This window comes from Scatophagus argus, chromosome 12 (genome assembly GCF_020382885.2).
Source record: "Scatophagus argus isolate fScaArg1 chromosome 12, fScaArg1.pri, whole genome shotgun sequence".
Taxonomy (NCBI): Eukaryota; Metazoa; Chordata; class Actinopteri; family Scatophagidae; genus Scatophagus; species Scatophagus argus.
Window position 1 is genome coordinate 400,311 of NC_058504.1, and position 19,646 is coordinate 419,956.

The 19,646-nt window shown below is 44.5% G+C and overlaps 1 protein-coding gene across 2 annotated transcripts in view; it reads left to right on the forward strand.

The window, feature by feature from the left end:
* Positions 1-19,646, forward strand: part of fat2 (FAT atypical cadherin 2) — a 73,446-nt gene that overhangs the window by 17,658 nt on the left and 36,142 nt on the right. For both annotated transcript variants that reach the window (XM_046406820.1, XM_046406819.1), the window contains exons 4-15: positions 790-848; positions 1,015-1,326; positions 3,383-3,590; positions 9,027-9,166; positions 9,597-9,659; positions 10,521-10,733; positions 11,058-11,268; positions 11,656-15,323; positions 15,847-16,243; positions 17,019-17,218; positions 17,949-18,102; positions 19,100-19,333. In XM_046406820.1, coding sequence (XP_046262776.1) covers positions 790-848; positions 1,015-1,326; positions 3,383-3,590; positions 9,027-9,166; positions 9,597-9,659; positions 10,521-10,733; positions 11,058-11,268; positions 11,656-15,323; positions 15,847-16,243; positions 17,019-17,218; positions 17,949-18,102; positions 19,100-19,333 — 5,859 coding nt within the window. The remainder of the gene's footprint in view (positions 1-789; positions 849-1,014; positions 1,327-3,382; positions 3,591-9,026; positions 9,167-9,596; positions 9,660-10,520; positions 10,734-11,057; positions 11,269-11,655; positions 15,324-15,846; positions 16,244-17,018; positions 17,219-17,948; positions 18,103-19,099; positions 19,334-19,646) is intronic.

Here is a 19,646-nt window from a genome sequence, read left to right on the forward strand (position 1 = left end):
GGTTTCTGAAGCTGTTCAGGTAAGAATCACATGAACTGAACGTTTTCACTGTGTGGAAACATGGTGCTTCTACCCCATGTCGGAGACCCTTGTTATTATGTTAGCCGCAGCATCAGTGCTTCCCTGCCGCCGTGTCTGACGTCCCCAGTAGAGCTAATAGCTAATAAAGTTCATTTATTTAGATGAGATGAGAGAAGGTCAACAGTCCAGCTGGGAGAGAAAGAAATCCTACAGTCAGTTATTAATCAGCTGATCGACAGCAGTCTGACAGTGATGTGTGTGTGTGTGTGCGTGTGTGTGTGAGAACAACCTGCTGATCCACATAGTTTATGTGTCGTATCAGGAACAAACAGGACCAGACTCATTCATCAAACTGCCACTGGTTATTATTATTATGTGAATTTCCCCTCTGCAGGACTAATGAAGGCATATCTTACCTTATTATTATTCTCAAATGTCTTCACATTATTGTTCTTATTAATTGTTATACTGTTATTTATTGTACAATCTATCTGCGCGCACACACACACACACACAGTTGTGTTTCCATCACTTTTGGAGACATTACATAGACTTCCATTCATTTCCTGGAGGCGAACAACAGCAGAAACAACATCCATAAACCAAAATGTGTTTTCTTAGGAGCAGTCAGTTCACACACACACACACACACACACACACATACACAGGGTGTGTGTGTTTAGGTGTAAGCAGCTTTCTCACCTCTTCCTCGCTCACTTTACAAGCACTGAATTCTTTGTGTGTGTGTGTGTGTGTGTGTGTGTGCAGGTGTCATCAGTACTCTCTCAGCACTGGATCGGGAGGATAAACCAGAACACAGTGTCGAGGTGAGACTCTTAACGGTAACATTTTGTCTCCCCTTTGGAAGAACGAATGCGTCCGTTTCAGTGGTTCGTTGGGGGTTTGATAAACCCACAACGACACAAACACTGATGCTCGAACTTTCATCTGGGTTCATAAATGATCAGCCCTCTTCATCCTCTTCATCCTCAGGTCATCGTCTCAGATAACGGATCTCCGTCTCTACGCTCCACTGCCACCGTCGTGATCCGAGTTCTGGATGCCAACGACAACCGACCAAAGTTCACCGATAAACTTTTCCATGTCAGGCTGCTGGAACAGCGCCACCAGGCAGGTAAACAGGAAGTCTGCAGGATGGTGGCCCGTGACGACGATGAGGGCTCAAACGCCGTGGTGACCTACAAGCTCCAGGACAACAAGGACGAGCGTTTTGAGATCGACTCGGTGACGGGCATGCTGACGTCTCATGGTGATTTCTGGCCTGGAAACTACAGTATTCTCACGGTACGAGTCCACGACTCCAGTTAGCCCTGAAGAAAAACAAAGAATGAAAGAGCAATGATGAGTTTGTATGTCAGCAGGCTCGAGGTAGAACGAGTCGTGCATCATTTGTACGCCTCTGTGGAGGGCGTGGAGGCCTGCAGCTCTGCAGCAAAGAGGCTAAATTAGCCATGCTTAACACTCTGAAAGACACCTGACGAACATCTGCTCTGAAACCGGCGAGTGTCATCACTCAGCAGCACAAAAGCTCTGCAGGTTTGCAGAAACATCTAAAAACTCTTTGTTTCCTGCTCTGAACACACAGAGCGACTGTCCGTCAGTGCTGAGAGGCTTTACAGATCATTTCTTCTTGTGATGGTCACACACTGACATGACACAAAGGAACATTTGACACCTTAAAGTACGCTATACAGACAAAAGTATTGGGACAGTTGCCCATCACACCAACAGGGACTTTAATGACGTCTCATTGTAAACACACAGACAGCTTTGCAGCTCTAACAGCTTCCACTCTTCTGTGAAGGCTTTCCACAACATGTTGGAGTGTTTCTGTGGGAATTTGTGCCCATTCATGCAGTAGAGCATTTGTGAGGTCACACACTGATGTTGGACCAAAAGGCCTGGCTCACAGTCTCTGCTGGGGGATGGGTTTGAGGTCTGGGCTGTGACCCCTGTGAAACAGCTTGTCGTGGCAGCTCACAAGAACAGAAGAAGAGTGCAAAAAGCAAAAAGTGTGCAAAAACAGTTACAAAAAATATAGAGATAAAAAAATTAACAATTTACAAGGTACAGTAAATACAGTACAATATACAGCTATGTACAAGGAGGAAAAGAGGACCAGACTGTTGAGCTGTACAGTCTAACAGCAGTGGGAATGAAGGAGCTGCTGTAGCTCCTTCCTACACTGAGGGTGTAGCAGTCTGCCGCTGAAGGAGCTGCTCAGAGCCTCCACTGTCTGATGCAGAGGGTGAGAGGTGTTGTCCATGATGGATGTCAGCTTGGCTAACGTCCTCCTGTCACCCACCTCCTCCACGGAGTCCAGTGCGCAGCCCAGGACAGAGCTGGCCCTCCTGACCAGCTTGTTCAGTCTCTTCCTGTCCCGGTCCCCAACAGACCACAGCGTAGTGAATAGCAGAGGCCACCACAGAGTCATAAAAAGTCCTTAGGAGGGGCCTGCACACTGCAAAGGACCTCAGTCTCCTCAGAAGGTGGAGTTTAACTTAGTTTACCTGAAGAGCCTCTGTGTAGTGTTTTTGTGTTCATGTACTGTTAACGCTGTACAGTTTTTGGATGTAAAATCCAGCTATAAACCAGTTTAAACTGGTCTCCATCTATTCCAGGGGTCGGCAACCCGCAGCTCCGGAGCGCATGCGGCTCTTTCATCCCTGGTTTACTGGTATGCTTAATATGTGGCGAGAAATTAGCAAACATTCTTTTATCTTATTTCATATATATTTTAAGGCTGTTCGATTTAACGCATAATTATCGCGTATGCGTTAACGCGATAATTAATTAACCCCAAGAATTATTTTATCGCGCTGTTGTTTTTATGATAATAATTATTTTTAATGTCCGTTGCTCACTTACTCACAAAACACTGTGTTAATGCACGATAAAATAATAATAATGACAGTGACAATAATGACAAATAATAATTAACGGCATAATAATAATAATTAGCCCTAATATATTCATACATTAATAAATGTATAAGTGCCAGTGTCTTTTTCTCTCAAAGTACAAAAGAATTAGGTGTTTTGTGTTGTTTAACAGAAAAAAAATTTTCTGTTTAAAGTTTATTGATTTCATAAAAGTAACATACTATAGTTCTCATATATAAAGCATAAATTTAAGGAAACTATATGTGGTGTTACGTTCAGTTTAGAGGTCAAATAGGTTTTGTGTCTCCAAGTGGGTTTCTTTTCATGCTAAAGGTTGCTGACCCCTGATCTGTCCAAACACCACTTTTTACCACCTCCAATAAGCGTCTTTTGCAGTGCGAGGCAGGTGGAGCCACAGAGGTCCGTTTTTTTAACTTCATTAAAATGTTCATTTGCAGATTAAAGCCACAGACCAGGGCAGCCCTTCGCGCTCGTCCACGGCAAGACTGGACATCGAGTGGATCGCCCGCCCGCCCCTGTCTGCGGAGCCAATCACGTTTGATGAGCCCCACTTTACCTTTGCCGTTATGGAAACGGAGCCTGTCACTCACATGGTGGGCATTATCATGACGGAGACGCATCGGCAGAGATGGTTCGACATCACAGGTGAGGGACAGCTGAACACACACACACTCCCAGGCTGTACAGTCTGGTATTGATCTGACTATTGATCAGTTTGCTGTGCAGGTGAGGTCAAGAAAGCAGAATAAACTGATGTAAATATTGTTGTCACCCCTGACACTGTTTATATTTTTTATTCTGGTTATTTTTATATTTATATAGTGTTGTTCTATATTTGTTAGTTACAGATTTGGTAGATTATTGGGCTTTTACCGGGACCAGGGAAACTAATTTCGTTCCATCTCATGTTCTACATGTGTGAAATGACAATAAAGCTCCTTGAATCTTTGAAAACAAGTAACAGGGTGGTGCGTCTAAAAGAGGACAAAGGACAGACCTTAATTGTTAATATTTCTGCTCAAAACTGAGCGATGAGTGTGTGTGAGGACATCTCACAGAGTCTCTGGTTCCGTCTGAACTCCTGCAGCTGAGGCAAATGGCAAAACAGATGGGAAACAATGTCCGACAGTCACCTTATTTCTACTTACAACAAATTGCTGACTTGTAGAGGTTCTCAGCCGGGGAAACACCCCATTCATCCACATGAGCCTCCATATAAGCAGGAGATAAGTGACTTTCTGAAGGTGAGCAGGGCCCAGCAGAAGGACAAACAAGTGCTGTGATTTGTTTCCCTGAGGAGAAAGTTGAGTTTGTTTGGTGGCTCTGTGGATATTTTCCTCCTGTGGATGTAGAGGCTGGTCTCTACGCATGTGTTCTTCACACATTTTACACTGATTAAATGTTGTGTCAAAATAGGCAAGTCTAAATGTAGTAAAAACACTCTGAAAACCAGATTTTTAGATGTCATCCTAAAAGACACGATGTTTGGGTCCAAAAACAGTTTGTTTAAATGTGGCTAACCTGGCGGATTTGCTGTGTTAATGCAGAGTTCAGAGCACTTCAGGGTCTCTCTGTGACTGCACCTCCAGTCTGTGTGACACAATTCAATCACTTTACTGCTGGTAGAGCAACACATGATGCTTTGTGTCTGTCAAAGACAAACCGTCATGGCGGCAAACCCTGCCCTTCAATTGTCCTGTTACTGGAGAACATAACAAGGATGTGAAGTGAGAGTGGAGAGGAAAGCTCCGCTGCTCTTCGAAGGCCTGAGAGGCGATGATGAAGCTGTTAGGAAGGTAACCGAGGGGGGGTGTTAGGTGTAGCAGAAGTGCAATGTGACCTCATTCACGTTCCCTCACCTTCGGCTCATTCAGTTTGCATGCACTGTGGACAGTGAAAATGAGGTTTACTGATTAAGTTTGATTTGTAAGTGTGCACAGTTCATAAATTATTCCCTGACACTTGCTTAGAGGAACTCATACAAAAGTAAGTACAAAAAAATTACGCTTGCCACAGAAGCAGAAGTGTTCCTGGAGTGATGGATGAGTGGAGAGAAAAAAGGTGGAGGAGGAGAGGAAGTAAAGGTCCTGGTATCAGCGGTATCAGCAGGACGTTTTCTCTCTGTGAGCAGAAATCAGCAGCACTCCTTCTCTCATCTCCTGCCAGATCCCCCACAGGAGGGACAACTGGCCATCCCTCCTCTTCTTCCTCTTCCTCTTCCCCCACCCTCCACTCTCTCAGCCTTAAACGTTGTGGGAAAGAGCATTACCGAGAGCGTTCTGAAAAATAAAAGTCATGACACTTTTGGTTGAAACAGAATCCAGCACTGTGGCTGCAGAGGTGTCGGTGTCTCGTTCCCTTTGAGAGTCTCCCAGGACAAAACATTTCATCAGGCCGTTTCCTGCCAGGCGGGGGCCGCATGTTCGGAGAAAGACCAGCATCCCTCTTGTTCACTCTGCCCTGCCAAGTTATGTCCATTCCAGAACACAACAGAGCACAACAGACTTTCTGCAACCCTGAGGAGAAGAATAGCTGGCAGAGCCTAAAAGCAGCAGCAAGCAAACATTTGTATTTCTTTTTATTGCAGGGCTCAAGTAACTGTTGAGGAGGGCTGGACAGCCGGCCTCTCGCTCCACGACTCTCTGTTTTCCTGTTGTTATTTCAGCTTCTTTGTTTCTGTCATGGTGTTCGTTGAGGCTGCTGAGCCCGGTTCCATCGACTCTGCTTCTGGTGCTCATTCTGTCATTGGTTTCCCACCAGCATCCCTCTCTCAGACCTGAAACCTGCACCTCCTAGCGGTGCGAACAGTGACACAGATTGAAATTGAAATTGGTTTGGTTATAAGATATGATAATAAGAAGATGTGATGGACTAAAAAGCTGAAGTTAAAGTAAAACACATCCTTTGGTTTGACTGCCAGTTTTTCTCACCGTGTGGTCTGTGAACATCACTCATTAATTATCACTGATGATCTGTCAGACCAAACCCCCCCCCCCCCCCCCCCCCCCCCCGATGAGGGATTGTTGTTGTGTCGCAGTGTTCCTCTCCCATGCAGATACGATCAGGTTTTCTTCGTCCCGCTTTACCTTCATTCTCCTCAGATGCCTATCGAGCCTCTCAGCCCATGAGATAACTCAGAGAGACAAATGAAGACTTCCCTCACTGTCATAACATTGAGTGGAAACATAACAGAGTGAGGGTACCTTCACTGGACCATGACCTGTGATTTGTGGAAGGAGCCTGACCCAGTTGGGTGTCAGGAGGACGAGGGTCAGCACTTCCCTGCTGGTGGGCAGAGTTTGTTCTCCACAGGGGAAGCTCGAGCATCTGCTTGGAGTGGACAAGTTCAAGCTTTTCTGGGTCTCAATCCAGCAGTGTTTCCTGGGAGGAGCCTGTACCCATACAAAGAATGGATCACAATTCAGTGGCATAGTTAATTTGATTTTTTTCTTTTTGCATGATTTAGATGAGAGGTTCAATACCACTGACATACCTGCCGTTTAAATGTAAAGCTGGAAAAAGAATGGGAACAGTTTGCCAGGTACTGTCCAAAGGGAGCAAACACCTGAGCACTTCTAAAGCTCACCAATCAACTCAATACATCCAGTTTGCCAAACAAAACTTTTAGGACACAAAACACTTTTAGGAAGTTGAAATCAGAGGACATTTAACCCTTAATAGTCAGCATTTGTATGGACTGATCACGTGGTTAACAGCTCAAGTCTGGCTGAGGACATGTCATCTAGTGCATATCTGGCCTAACTTTGCTAGTGGTGTATGCCTAGTCCGTTAAGTTTTACCACCCGTCACACTTTGTTAGAAGTTTTTCTATTTCACAGAGTGTCAAAGGAAAGATTCAATTAATCTTCATTTGTGACCCTTAGCTGTTATCATAACCTCTGACTGCAGATCACATCTCAGATAATAAAGTTCTCTCTGCAGGAATGTTGACCCAATTCTCTGCTGTTGAGGCAGGTCATGAGGAGACCTGGAGGAGACCCTGAAGCAGGACAAGTTGAGAAATTAGACATCCTTGTGTTGTGTCTTACGGGGATTTCTGCAGGAAGTAGCAGAAGAAAAGGATGACCCCCTTCTGTCTCATGAGTAAAAGAACCTCCCCAGAGAGACTGGACCTTCCAACCTTGGCAGTAAAGTGAAAAATTGCTTTTATAGAATGCTGTAAATGACAGTTGGGCGGCATGCAATGCTACATTTTTGTGTATGCCTTACAGGAAGTTGATCCAAGGATTTGGAAATCTAAATCAGTTAAACAGACCCATCAGTGTGTCTGGTTGGCCCACAGCGTTTCAGCTCATTAGGGCGTAAATGAGTGAAACAGACCTTTGGTTGACTCAATTATCTATTGATCAGGGACAATCTGACACAGTATGCGGACTGTCTATGTTTGTGTGGAGGGAAAAAGGTAGAAAATTAGAGAGGTGTATCACGGCTTTATTCCAGTTTTCACATAAACAATCTGTGGTTTAAATTAAAACAAAGTGACAGAGTGCTGCCTCTTAGAAGCACCTGCAGAGGTATAAATGTGTGTGTTTGTCCCTGTGTAAGGTGGATATCTTAATAATAAACACCATCTGGCTGAACAGGCATGAGGTTTACCTTCGTCACGTACATGCACCCGACCTGCTGAGGGAGAGAAGAAAAAAGCCACAAGGCCAGAAATATGAAGATGGTGCAGCAAAAACAGGGATGACTGAGGGAAGGAAAGAAAGGACAGGGAACAGATGGACTGTGTGAGTCAGTGTTACTGCAGGTTAAAAACACAGGGATAAAGGGAAAAAATAGACCTGCAGTCAGTAAAAACAAATCAGGATCAGTGAGATTCATACAAAAAAGAACTAACCTTTAATTTGATTCGGCTTGTAAGTCAGTTTTAATTCAGCATTTTGAGAAATCGATCGTTTCTCCCCGGTAAGAATAAGTTTCCTAGTGGAGACCCGCTGGTCAGTCAGCCAGTGTTGTTAGATGATATACGTAGATATACACCGATCATCCACAACATTAAAACCACCTGCTCGATATTTTGTACACTGAACAGCTCTGACCTGTCAGGGGAAGGAACTCAGGACCTCTGGGGGGATTTAGTGGTCTCCGCCATCACAATGTTGGATCTTTGGGTCCTGTGCATTGAGGTGGGGCCTATAGGTGGGATTCAGCTTATTCCAATGCATCCCACAGATTCTTGATCAGGTCGGGATCTGGGGAGCCTGGGGATCCTTGAAATATTCCTGAGTTGTTTTCCAAATGTGACGGGGTACAGTTCAGACAGCAGTGAGGTGTGACTGAAGAGGTGATGCCGACAAACATTTTGACATAACTCTGATGCTTCTGGAAATATATCCACACAGACTGTGTGTTGTGTTTGCAGATTACAGAAGAGTGGACTCTGAGTGCCCTTCTAGTTTTATTCACGCTTCAAAATCCAGACTCCAGACAGACAGGTGGTACGAAAGGCAGTACAACAGGGGATCAGACAGACAGCATTGTCGCCACTGCTGGTGTCTCAGTTGGTTTCTCAGCTCGGTCTGCAAATCAAAATGTCCTCTGTGATGGATGGATACATGTGAAGGAAAGAAAAATTTATTTTTTCTCTCTGTTTTTCTCTATACTTTATATTTACTTCTGACAGGCCAAGATTAGACAACTTAAATCCAGGATGAGATGATGATGATGCATTCTTCAACTTCATAATCGTTCATAAATTAAATTATCGTCCATAAATTATGACGATAATCTGTTGCATAACTGACTGAGACTGTAGGAAGATGAGTAGTTCATTTAGCACAGGAAGTCATACTAATGATGGCTCAAAGTTTCTTCAGAATTCAGCAAATGTTCAAGAAATTTGGACCTTTCAAAGTTAGAAAGTGGTTCATTAATTATAGTGCCCTCCACTGGGAAATCACTGCAGTTCTTCAGGTGCTGGAGGACGATGCCAAGTTGCATCGCTCCTGCAACCAATCAAAATCAGGGCCGCACAGTCTAACACATCATCTGAAATATTCCATCTGACAGCTGGACCCCTCATGCTGTGGCATCAACACCTGTCTGTCTGTTTATCAGGTGGTGATGAGGAAAAGGACTTTGACATCCAGAGAAACACAGGGACCATCTCGATCGCCCGCCGGCTCAACGCAGCTCGGCGCTCCATCTACAACATGACGGTGCGGGTCACCGATGGCCACCACAACGCCACCACACAGGTTAGAAATGTGAACTTAAGCAGAAGACTGCCACAAAAAACTGGTTTATGTGGCCCAGATGACAAAGAAAGACAGGGTCTGAAATCTCTTTATGTGAGGATTATGTGAAAATATGCAAACTATTCCAAATGAGAATATGTTCAGTACCCGATGCCAGGGTTGGATGATGCTGGCTTGAGTAGGAACACAGCGTAAATTCAGCATGTTTTGTCAGATCGGGATATCTACCGAATTGCTTTTTATTGTTTTCCTCTCTTTAGACGACTTCCTGTCTGTCCTCTGATTTAGAATCTAATCTTAACTGCTGCAGATGGCAGCCACTCAGGTGCTGCGTGAAAAGCAGCTCTGATGTGCCACCTTCCATATCTGATGTTGTTCGTGCTGAACAGCCATTTTCTCAATCCATGTGTGTCTCATCTCCAAACTGCAGGCCTACATCCGTGTGCTGGACATGAATGAGCATCGTCCTGTCTTCCTGAAGCCGCTGTACACGGTGAGTGTGGAGGAGATTTTCATTTGAATGCAGAATTCCCAAAAGTAGTCCCAAAAGGACAATCTTTACACATAATTATGGGTGCAGCTATGCTAGAGGAAAGTAACTCGCCGGGCCATAATGGTGACAATGATATTACACGAATCTGTCAGTAACTGTGGGTATTAAAGTCAGTTTCAGCACTTAAATGGTCATCTTCCGCTGAAGTCCAGCACTCCAGTGTAACTTTGCAATGTCACACTGTGGTTTAATTTACTTTGTTTTCATCATTAGCCACCATGCTAGCCTCAGCTGGTTTCTTTCAGACTTCTCAATCCGACTGACAAACAGCCACTGGGTTGTTTAAAACTCCGAACAGCTAGCCAGTTACTGCTGTCATATGAAGCTCAGTGAAACAGAATGAGATGACAGAAAGATTAAAAACAAACAAAACCTAAAGTGTAAAGGCAAAAGATGGAAGGAAAATGCAGCAGCTAGAAAAACACTGCACTATTGGTTTCTTTTTCAAAGGTGAGATATGAAATGCAAGGAGTAAGAACAGACAGTAAACCTGTAAATTAAAATTGTGTTGATGCTGATTTCCCTTCTGGTTAAAGATCTGTTAGACTTAAAATTTAAAGTTAGACACATGTTGAGAATCACATTCTAAACTTCTGCAGGCATTTTTCCCTGTGATTATCTGCGCATCCAAAGTGTGATGATCATTGTTGTTTTCTAAATCACAGTAATCAACACTCTCTCACATTTTCAAAATTTTTTCTGTCTTTTGTCAGAACAACTTTGTGAATAAAAATCATGTTTAAATTGAAACAAACATTATTCCCTGTGCTCATGGCCTGCTCTGTTCCCATGTGGTTTAAGGTGAGCATCCCTGAGGATACCTCCCCTTGGAAGGACATCATGCAGATCAGTGCGCAGGATGCTGACACCAACAGTAAGCTGGTTTACTCCATCCACAGCAGCCAACATCTGGACAGCGCCAAGTTCTTCCATCTGGATCCAAAGAGTGGAGTCCTGGTGCTGACGGAGGCGCTTGACTACGAGACGATCTCTGTTCATACGCTCTTTGTTATGGTAATGACACATTCTCTCGGTAGAAGAGAGAAGAGAATCTTATGAAGATTTCTGTCGTGCATGTTGATGACACAACATAGGGCCAAATTAGAGACAGGATATGACAGAACAGACCTAAACGTACCTCCATGATCAACATCATATTGAGTCAAAATTATAGAAAGAAATGTTAAAACAAATAATTCATGATGGTGAATAAAAATGTGATATAATAAACATCAATGTATCGATTAGCAGAACAGGTACAGTGCTGATTACTTTTTAATAACTGTTTCATTAATGTCCTACAATCACACACACAAACATTTCTTTGCTCCTGCTCAGGTGCGTGATCAGGAGATTCCAGTGAAGAGGAACTTTGCGAAGGTGGTGGTTCGTGTGGAGGACTGTAATGACCACTCGCCAGCTTTCCTCAGCCCCCACTACGAGGCTAGCATCTCCAACCAGGCCCCCACAGGCTCTGAGGTGGTCCAGGTCAAGGCCCTGGACAAGGACATGGGCAGCAATGCAGACATCAGCTACTCTTTGCACTCAGGTGAGTGGCAAACAAGCTACTGTTATCTTTAATGTATTTAGCATTCAGTTACAAATCTTCACCCTCCCCCAACACCATATCCCTTGAATGTCAGCTCCCAGGCTCTACTGAAGCAGAGGGTTGAGGCACAATGATGATACCTGGGAGATGAAATATTATTGCCTCTTATTTCCTCCTGGAATATTGCTAGATCTATCCAGGGGATATTGCTGATCATGTATGATCAAAACAGTATATCGATGTGATCAAGACTGTAGGTAATCTAATACAAACCTCTGAGACAAGTGTGTAGGAGATTAAATCAAATAGTGGTTGACTTCTGCTGCACACTGTCAGTACAAAAACAAAGCATTATTTTTGTAACATATTTTTTTCCCTTTCTTTCAGGGAATATCGACAACATCTTCTCCATAGATCCAGAGGTGGGCTTCATCAGTGTGTCCAAACCTTTGGACCTTCAGCCTCAGGACCAGTTCCACTTGACAGTAAAGGCCACTGACCAGGGCTTCCCACAGCGCAGTGACCTCTGCTCCGTCCACATCCACATCCGCATCTCTGGCCAAACCCCACCCTCCTTCGCCTCAGAACAATATCTAACAGAAATCAGTGAACTGAGTGCCCTTGGAACACCAGTAGTAACCGTCTCAGCTGCCAGCCCTGCTGCAGTGCATTATGGGATAGAAAGTGGTAATCCAAATGGGACATTTCATATCAGCCCATACACTGGATTGATTTCAATCATGAAGCACCTTGATTTTGAGAATTGCGCTTCCTACAAGCTCAAAGTTACAGCTTCCACCACGGCTGGAGCCTTGTCCAGGACTCTGGTTTACATCTACGTAATTGATGAGAATGACAACGCTCCTGTTTTTCAGCAGAGGGATTACCTGGGGCAAATAAGTGAGTCTGCTCACATTAACAGCCTGGTGATGGGAGAAAGAAACACCCCTCTGGTCATCCAGGCTTCAGATGCAGACAGAGAGGCAAATTCTTTGCTGGTGTATGAGATCCTTGAAACAGAAGCCCTGAACATCTTCAAGATAGACCCGAGTATGGGCACCATCTCTTTAATTTCACCAGTTGACTTTGAAGCCAAGGCAGAGTATCACTTCCATGTGCAGGTAAAGGACTCAGGGGAGCCATCACTGTATGCAGCAGAGCCTGTCAAGGTCACTGTTCGCATCTTGGACCTGAATGACTGTCCGCCCCATTTCAGCTCCCCAGTGTACGAGCCATCCATCATCTTCCCAGCTGTCAGAGATACAGAGGTTGTGCATGTCGTGGCCCATGACGCCGACTCAACAGTCTCATACAGCATCGCCGAGGGAAATCTTAACAATGCTTTTTCAGTTCACCCCAATACTGGAGTCATAACCGTGAGCAATGTGTCTGAATTTAGGCCTTTTTACCAACTGGTTGTCACAGCCTCTGACGGCCTGTACAAAGACTTAGCCACCGTCAAGGTAAACCTAACAAACCTAACAGCCAGCGATCTTGAGTTTGAGCAGAAAGTGTATTCAGGTAGTGTTACAGAAAACCTAAAGACAGTGCAAACTTTGGCAGCAATCAAAGCCACAGGCTATTATTTAAATGAGCCTCTTTTATACTCTGTCGTAAACCCAATGGGAAAGTTTACAATTTCCCAGACATCAGGTGTACTCGAGACAACGGGTATGCCTTTTGACCGAGAGGAACAAGATGTTTATGACGTAATGGTGAAGGTACGAGACATGAGAACACCACCTAGGACAGCTACAGCCCAGGTCAAGGTTTTTATAGATGATGTCAATGACAACTCTCCGCAGTTTCTAAATTTGCCTTTTTCAATGATGATCTCTGAATCCTCTGAACCAGGAGATGTTTTGTATCAAGCAACTGCCATCGACAAAGATCTGGGAGAGAATGGATCCATTAGGTACTCACTGGAGGAGGACTACAACCTCTTCAGGATAGATCCCGACGTAGGTGATATATCCCTTCTAAGGCCTCTTGACTTTGAAGCACTCAATAAGTATATGTTGACAGTCTTAGCTACAGACGAGGGTGAGCCCAGTCACAGCACATTGGCGCAGCTCAGCATTCAAGTGAGGAATCAAACCAACCCAGTTTTTCAGACTCTTCTGTATCCGCTTAAAGTCCCTGAAAATGTTCCCCCGTTCACCACTATCTTACACGTCCAGGCCAGGAATCCAGAGGGCTATCGACTCATCTACAACCTTCAAGAGGAAAATGCTTCAAAACACTTTCATATTGACTTCAAAACAGGTGTGTTGACCATCACCAACCCCCTTGATTACGAGAGCCAATCCATGCATGTGTTGACAGTTCGAGCTACTGACTCTGTGACCGGAGCTTTCTCGGACGCCTCCATTGAGATAGAAGTGGAGGATGTGAATGATAACGCACCCGTTTTCTCAAAGCTAATGTACTCTGTGGTCATTGCTGAGGGGCTCCCAACTGGCACATCTATGATACAGCTTTCTGCCTCTGATAGAGACTCTGGCAGAAATAAAGAGCTTACCTTCCAGATGATAAAAACGGAGGGGAACGATACAGATTTCTTTGAGATAGATCCTCATAGTGGGCTCATTTTCACAAAACAGGTCCTAGACCATGAACACACAAAACACTTCAATTTGAAAGTCAAAGTCACTGACAATGGCACGATTCCACTTAGTAGTGAAGCCTTTGTCTTCATAAATGTCACTGATGTCAATGACAACCCACCAGACTTTGTCACCTCCCAGTATGAGGCCACACTGGATGAAATGGCAAAGTGTGGCCACATAGTCATCAAAATCCAAGCTTCAGATCCCGACACAGGGGACCTAAATATCCTAAAGTACAAGATCCTCTCAGGGAATGAAGGCCGGTACTTCAACATCAATGAATCATCAGGAATCATTTCCTTTTCTAATGTCTGTAAGAGAAATCTGGATCCTTACTATAACCTGACAGTGGCGGTGTCTGATGGAGTGTTTCAGAAAACAGCGCGAGTCAATATTGACATGATGAACAGCAACAGGCATAGTCCATACTTCAAGCAGAGCGTCTACGAAGCAGAGCTGGCTGAAAATGCAGAGGCAGGAACTCGAGTGATCCGATTAGCAGCCATTGACCCTGACGATGGACCATATGGCAGTGTTGATTACACCATCATAAATAAATTTGCTGATGAAAAATTTGCCATTGACCACGATGGGCAGATTGTTACAAGACAGCCACTGGACAGAGAGAACCCCGCCCAAAGAGTCATAGCTATTAAAGTGATGGCAAAAGACGGAGGTGGAAAAGTGGCCTTTTGCACAGTCAAGATTATTCTCACAGATGAAAATGACAACGTTCCTCAGTTCAAAGCATCAGAATACCAGGTTTCAATTCAGTCAACTGTAAATAAAGGCTCCCCTGTCATTCAAATCATGGCTTATGATGCAGATGATGGCAAAAATGCAGACGTCACCTACACAGTTGATGAAGGAGAAGAGGTGACTGAAGACATCATTGAGATCAACCCCTTCACTGGAGTCATGAGTATCAAAGAAAGTCTCATTGGCATGGAAAACAAGATCTTCACCTTCAAGGTCAAAGCTCGTGATGGCAGCCTTCCATTCTATAACTCCACAGTCCCTGTTCAGGTCAAAGTGGTCCCCCCCGAGGTTCCTCTTCCCAAGTTCTCAGAGCCTCTCTACACCTTCTCAGCTGCTGAGGACATTCCCATAGGGACAGAGATTGGTTCTGTGAGGGCGGACTCTGACATGCCCCTTATTTACAGCCTGGTGGATGGTAACACAGTGGAAAGCAACAGAAATAAAGTGTTCACTTTGGACAAAGAAAGCGGAACTTTGCTGTTGCAGAAGACCATTGATCATGAAAAGACAAAATGGTATCAAATAGATGTGATCGCTCAAGGGAGTCACAACAGGACCGATGTTGCATCACTGGTGTCAGTCAACATCCAGGTCCAAGATGTGAATGATAACCAGCCAGTGTTTGAAGCAAACCCATACAGAGCCTTCCTGGCTGAGAACATGCCTGCTGGAACCACTGTCATTCAGGTGAGTGTAAGATCTTCATTTTAACTAACTAAATCTAACTAACTTTCAACTAAATAACACTCATTGTGGACAGAAGGAGTACAGCTGTCTGAGCAGCGTCGAGCTTTCCCAGCTCAGTCAAAGATGGCTTCCGACAATGTCCATAAACTCCAAAAGTCACATTTTTCAAACTGTGTCTTGCATATTTTGTGCGCATAGAAACAGAAAGCAAAACATTACGTTTAAACCAAATCTATTTAATAAACAACAGCAGCTTTACAGCCATGAACAAAACTAAGGTGACTCTTATCGGTAAACAGTGTGCAAGTCCTCAAGGTACATATAAAGGACATACCTAAAGCTGCTACTGGTGCTGCTATTTTTTATTCTTTTGGTTAGTGTTCCACATCTCCCAGTCTTCAGCCCAATTTAGACAAGTGCTAAGCTAGGTTTAAAAACTGTGGACTAATATGTCTACTGAAATAACTTCCCAGTAAGACACCAAACAAGTACATTTCCACCAAATGCTTGTCTGGACCCACAGGTGACAGCCAATGACCCCGACACAGACTCCAATGGTCTTGTGACCTACAGCTTGGAGCCTCTACCTGAGGACATAGCAGTAGACATCACCGAGGTGTTCTCCATCGACGGAGAGAGCGGCTGGATCACCACCATACAGGAGACGGACTGTGAGGCAGTCAGGATGTACAGGTTCTATGTGGTCGCCATGGACCACGGCAACAACGTCAAGCTGTCGTCCAGCGTTCTGGTGGAGGTGACGGTGACAGACGAAAACGACAACCCGCCAAGGTTCTCTGAGGACGTGTACCACGGCTCTGTTGTGGAGAACAGCAATCCAGGCGAAGTCATCGTCTCTATGACGACCAAAGATGCAGACGTGTCACTGGAGAACCGCCTGGTGACATGTTACATCACAGGTGAGTTTGTTTGTAAGTCATCAAGATTTCTGACATGATTGTCTTTATTAAGATATAAATGGGGTGAAATTAAAGTTCTGTAAATTATCTTTTATCTATTATCTCAAGCAAGTCATGATGTAATGTCATTCAGCAGGAGATTAATCACAAAGCGAAGCAGTTTTAACAAGCTGATAAGATAGGAATATCAACTAGATGTCCTGCAGCTAACAACAAAAACAAAAGCTCCCATGAGTGCAAATCCTCCGTTTTCCCCCAGACAGTCAAAGCTGGACTGTTGTTGTGCTTTCCACAACATGTTGGAGTGTTTCTGTGGGAATTTGTGCCCATTCATGCAGTAGAGCATTTGTGAGGTCACACACTGATGTTGGACCAAAAGGCCTGGCTCACAGTCTCCGTTCCAGTTCATCCCAAAGGTGTTGGATGGGGTTGAGGTCAGGGCTCTGTGTGGGCCAGTCAAGTTCTTCCACACCAAACTCATCCAACCATGTCTTTATGGAGCTTTGCTTTGTGCACTGGGGCACAGTCATGCTGGAATAGAAAAGGGCCTTCAACAAACTGTTGCCACAAAGTTGGAAGCATAGCATTGTCCAAAATGTCTTGGTATGCTGAAGCATTAAGATTTCCCTTCACTGGAGGTCAGGGGCCGAGCACAAACCCTGACAAATGGCCCCATACCACACCTGGATTCCTTAAAAAATAGTGTCCATCTAAACTGTGTGTGTATCTAAAAAGTCACAAGTCAGTTCTTCATCACACACACTTCATCGTGCAGATGGGGACCCTCTGGGCCAGTTTGCCATCATCCAGGCAGATGAGGGTGAGTGGGGTTTGATCGTGAAGGAACGTCTGGACAGAGAGACCAAAGACAGATACAGACTCAGAGTCATGGCCACCGACGGGAAGTTTGAGGCTCCGGTTGCTGTGGACGTCCACGTACTGGACATTAACGACAACAGTCCACTGTGTGAGCAGGTGAGGAGTTCTTTCATTTCTAGAAGCATCACACTGTCTTTTGACAGCAGCTTGTCAGACTCACTCCCTTCTGAGAGATACTGCACAAGGCAAACAATCCACTGGAAACAGTTAGCAGAAGTCACATTTTATTTTCTTTGCACATTTCCTTTGTACTTTTAAAAATACCAGTAATGTTCCTGAGAAAATTAAATTTTCCTGCCTCGCAGCATTTCCTGAAACCTCCATGATTGAAACCACCCTGAAAATTTGCAGTTACTTGCGGTTACTTCATCCATTCAATCTGAAATTTATCTTGAAATTTAACAAAATTAACATGTCTTCCTCTCTGCTGCTCTGTGTATGCGGAGATATTAGAGGTTCAGTGTCCTGACATTGAGACACTGAGACCTGAGGAGGCTGGACCTGAACCACACTGTTGTGCTCCTGCAGCCTTTTGGGAATTGTTTTTCTGATGGTGGTTCTATAAATCTAAATCTACCATCTGAACTTCAAAATGTTCACCTTTTGAAAGTAGCCCTTGATGTAAAGATCATTTGCTTCAAACGTAGCTTAAATAATCAATTCCGACCTGTGCTAAAATGTTTAAATTATCTTTTTTTTTCCCTCTTCATTGCTGGAGTGCAATAGCGTCATTGTGTCATTTTATTTATCCAGCACTCAGTAACTTGACTGAGAAAAGTGCAGTGTAAATAGAGGCCTGATTATTGTTATTATCATCCTCTTCCAGCTGGTGTACACAGAGGTGGTGATGGAAAACTTGCCCTCCAGCATGTTTGTGCTGAAGGTTTCAGCCTCAGATCCGGACGTGGGAGCTAATGGCCAGATCTCCTACACTCTGCACGGGCCCGATGCAGACAAGTTTCGTCTTGACCACAGGACAGGTATGACGGCGTCTATTTGGTGCTCTACCTAAGTGAGCCACGCCGAGAGGCAGTGATACCGTCGGCACTGCAGCCGCTTGGAGAGGCAGAAACGTCTCTGTTGTCATTTCTGTTTTCTCACTACACTACACTACTCTACTCTACACTTTCAGGAGCGCCCCACTGACATCCATCACACTTCCTCTCTGTCATAACATCTTTCTTTCATGTCTTCAGCTCCAACCGATTGTCTGTAAGACATCAGATCAGTTTTTAGCTGTTTGAAAACATCTACAACCTGCAGGCTAAAATCCTACTAACTGTTGAATTCCAAAAGATGAGTCATGGTCAAGTCAAATTTCCAGTTGTCGAACTCCCAGTGCATGACTGGAAACACATTTTACTAAACACGAAATTTAGAACTACTTTGAGAGCAAAGCTAACAGCACAGTGATATGCTAGCCAGGAAGTGGCACATCAGAGCTTAGCTCTGGAAGGTTAGCTGAAAGACTGCAGTTGCTGACTGTTAACATGCTAGCCAGCTGGGAACATGCAAGCACTAGGTAGTCATAATAGCTTTGGTGCTCGTGTGCTAATAAGTTAACATTAGCACATTTGAGGGAGCCGAACTGAGCCCATCAGCTGCACATAAAGCAGTGTTAGCAGGTGGGACATGGGCCAAACTAAAAACTCAAAGTTTCTGTGATTTTTGGTAGTTCTTGTCACTCTGATGTTTGTTCAAGTGTTATTTTTTCTGATCAGTTTGGTTTTAATTAGTTACTGATGCTATAAAAAGGGGCTGAAACATCAAGACGGACCTCTGAGCGCTGCTCCTGACTGGCTCGGACGAGCGAGAACTCAGTACAGCGGCTCAAAGGAAGTGGAGAGTAATCAGTCTTATTTAATATAACAAGAAAAACAAAACATCAATGGACAAGTGTTCAGTGATACATAAAAATGAAAATATAACAATCCTCTAATCTTTGATAACTTCAGCATTGTATCCATCCTTCCACAGGTGAGCTGTTCACTCTGGCTGTGCTGGACAGGGAGAGGAAGACCGAGTACAACCTAGTGGCAAAGGCGACAGATGGCGGGGGACGGTCGTGTCAGGTGGACATCCTGCTGATGGTCCAGGACATGAACGACAACCCGCCTCGCTTCTCCTCCAGCCACTACGAGGTGACAGTGTTTGACAACACGACTGTCCGAACACCCATTGCTGTCGTCTACGCCACGGACCCAGACACAGGTAGGCTGACTTATTAAATGTCATGATGTGAACATGCGAGTTAGACACAGTTGGCACCTAATAAGAGCCTGCTGTTTCTGTCAGGTCAGAACATGCAGTGAAAACCCTGTAGTCCTGGATCAGCGATCCTGAAAGCTATTAAAGCCCAAGCACAGGCTTGTCTTTATGTGTGTACAGTGTGTGTGTGTATGAATGTGGTGCTGCTAATTCTAAATATAATAAAAGACTGAGCCGTTCCCAGCAGAGTTTGCTCTCTGAAACCTCCACCTGATACTTCTCCACTGTGTTGCTCCAGCTGTGCTGCTAATCCAGG